This window comes from Dipodomys merriami, unplaced genomic scaffold, assembly GCF_024711535.1.
Source record: "Dipodomys merriami isolate MVZ:Mamm:240054 unplaced genomic scaffold, mDipMer1.0.p SCAF_24, whole genome shotgun sequence".
NCBI lineage: Eukaryota > Metazoa > Chordata > Mammalia > Rodentia > Heteromyidae > Dipodomys > Dipodomys merriami.
In genome coordinates this window covers 15,249,851-15,251,100 of record NW_027203826.1, presented here as the reverse complement: position 1 = coordinate 15,251,100, position 1,250 = coordinate 15,249,851, and the positions used below count along the sequence as shown (strand labels likewise).

General features: G+C 43.4%; 1 protein-coding gene across 1 annotated transcript; it reads right to left on the bottom strand.

Moving 5' to 3' along the window:
* Nucleotides 1–927, bottom strand: LOC138835608 (olfactory receptor 2G3-like). The gene has a single exon (XM_070034079.1). It carries the CDS (start codon nt 925–927, stop codon nt 1–3), a length of 927 nt encoding a protein of 308 aa, XP_069890180.1.
* Nucleotides 928–1,250: the final 323 nt, after the last annotated feature.

Genomic DNA, 1,250 nt, shown 5'->3' with positions numbered 1-1,250 from the left:
TTAGTGCTCTTTTGGGCAGTAGAGTTTCTGTAGAGCAATCTTCATATCTTTGTTCCTCAGACAATAGATAACTGGATTCAAAGCAGGTGTAAAGATGGAGTAGAAAATGGAGGCCAGGCGACCTTGAGCTGAGGAGTATTGAGAAGCTGACCTGAGGTACATGAAGCTTGCAGTTCCATAAAACAAAAGCACTGTGGTCAGGTGAGAGGAACAGGTAGAAAAGGCTTTCCACCTCCCATCCACAGAGGGGATCTGGACGATTGTAGAGATGATGAAGACATAGGAAAGAAGTGTGAGGGCGAAGGAGCTCATGATAATGCAGCTACTGACAGCAAAGCCCACCTGCTCATTGTGGTGGTAATCAGTGCAGGAAAGTCTCATGACAGGAGGGATGTCACAGAAGAAATGCTCAACGACATTGGGTCCACAGAAAGGAAGGGAGAAGGTGTTGACAGTGTGGAAGACTGAGTAAATGGCCCCACTTAGCCAGGCCATGACTACCAATTCAGAGCAGAGTCTCTGGTTCATGATGATCACATAGAGCAGAGGTCTGAGGATGGCCAGGCACCGGTCATAAGCCATGGCGGTGAGCAGAAAGCTCTCAGTAGCAGCAAGTGTAATAAATATGTAAAGCTGAGTCACACATTCAAAATAGGAGATGATCCCAGAGCCTGTGAAGGAGGTAGCCAGTGCCTTGGGGATGGTGACAGAAGTATAACACATATCCAGAAATGACAGATTCTTCAAGAAGAAGTACATAGGATAGTGGAGCCTGCTGTCTCTAGTCACAGCCATAATAATGGAGAAGTTTCCCAGGAGACAGAATATATAAACAAAGAAGAAAAATAGGATGACCACAAATCTCAATTCTGGGGCATCTGAAAAGCCCCTGAGGATGAATTGAGTCACTCTAGTCAGATTGGACATGTCTCCTCTTTGAAGGGTATTCAGATGCAGTGGACACCACAGCTAAATAGAACAGAAAGGAGAGCACAGTCTGAAATATCCACTTTGTCCACAGAGCTTTATTATCTATCAATGGAACAGTCTTCTAAATCAGTATTTCCTGCCTGTTAGCTAGTCAAATCACCTGCCAAAGTTCTATTCCTCTTAAAATTTTGCATAGCTTCAGATGAGAATTCTTTCATGTATGTTTTTCTATGTTTTAAAGCGTTCAACCCTTGTAAACACTTCAACATTAACTCAGTTTTTGTCTTTAAAAATGATAGGCCTTGTTTTGGTCTTCCCTA

Coding starts and splice junctions, on each gene's coding strand:
- LOC138835608 (XM_070034079.1), bottom strand. CDS start 927: ATGTCCAATCTGACTAGAGTGACTCAATTCATCCTCAGGGGCTTTTCA.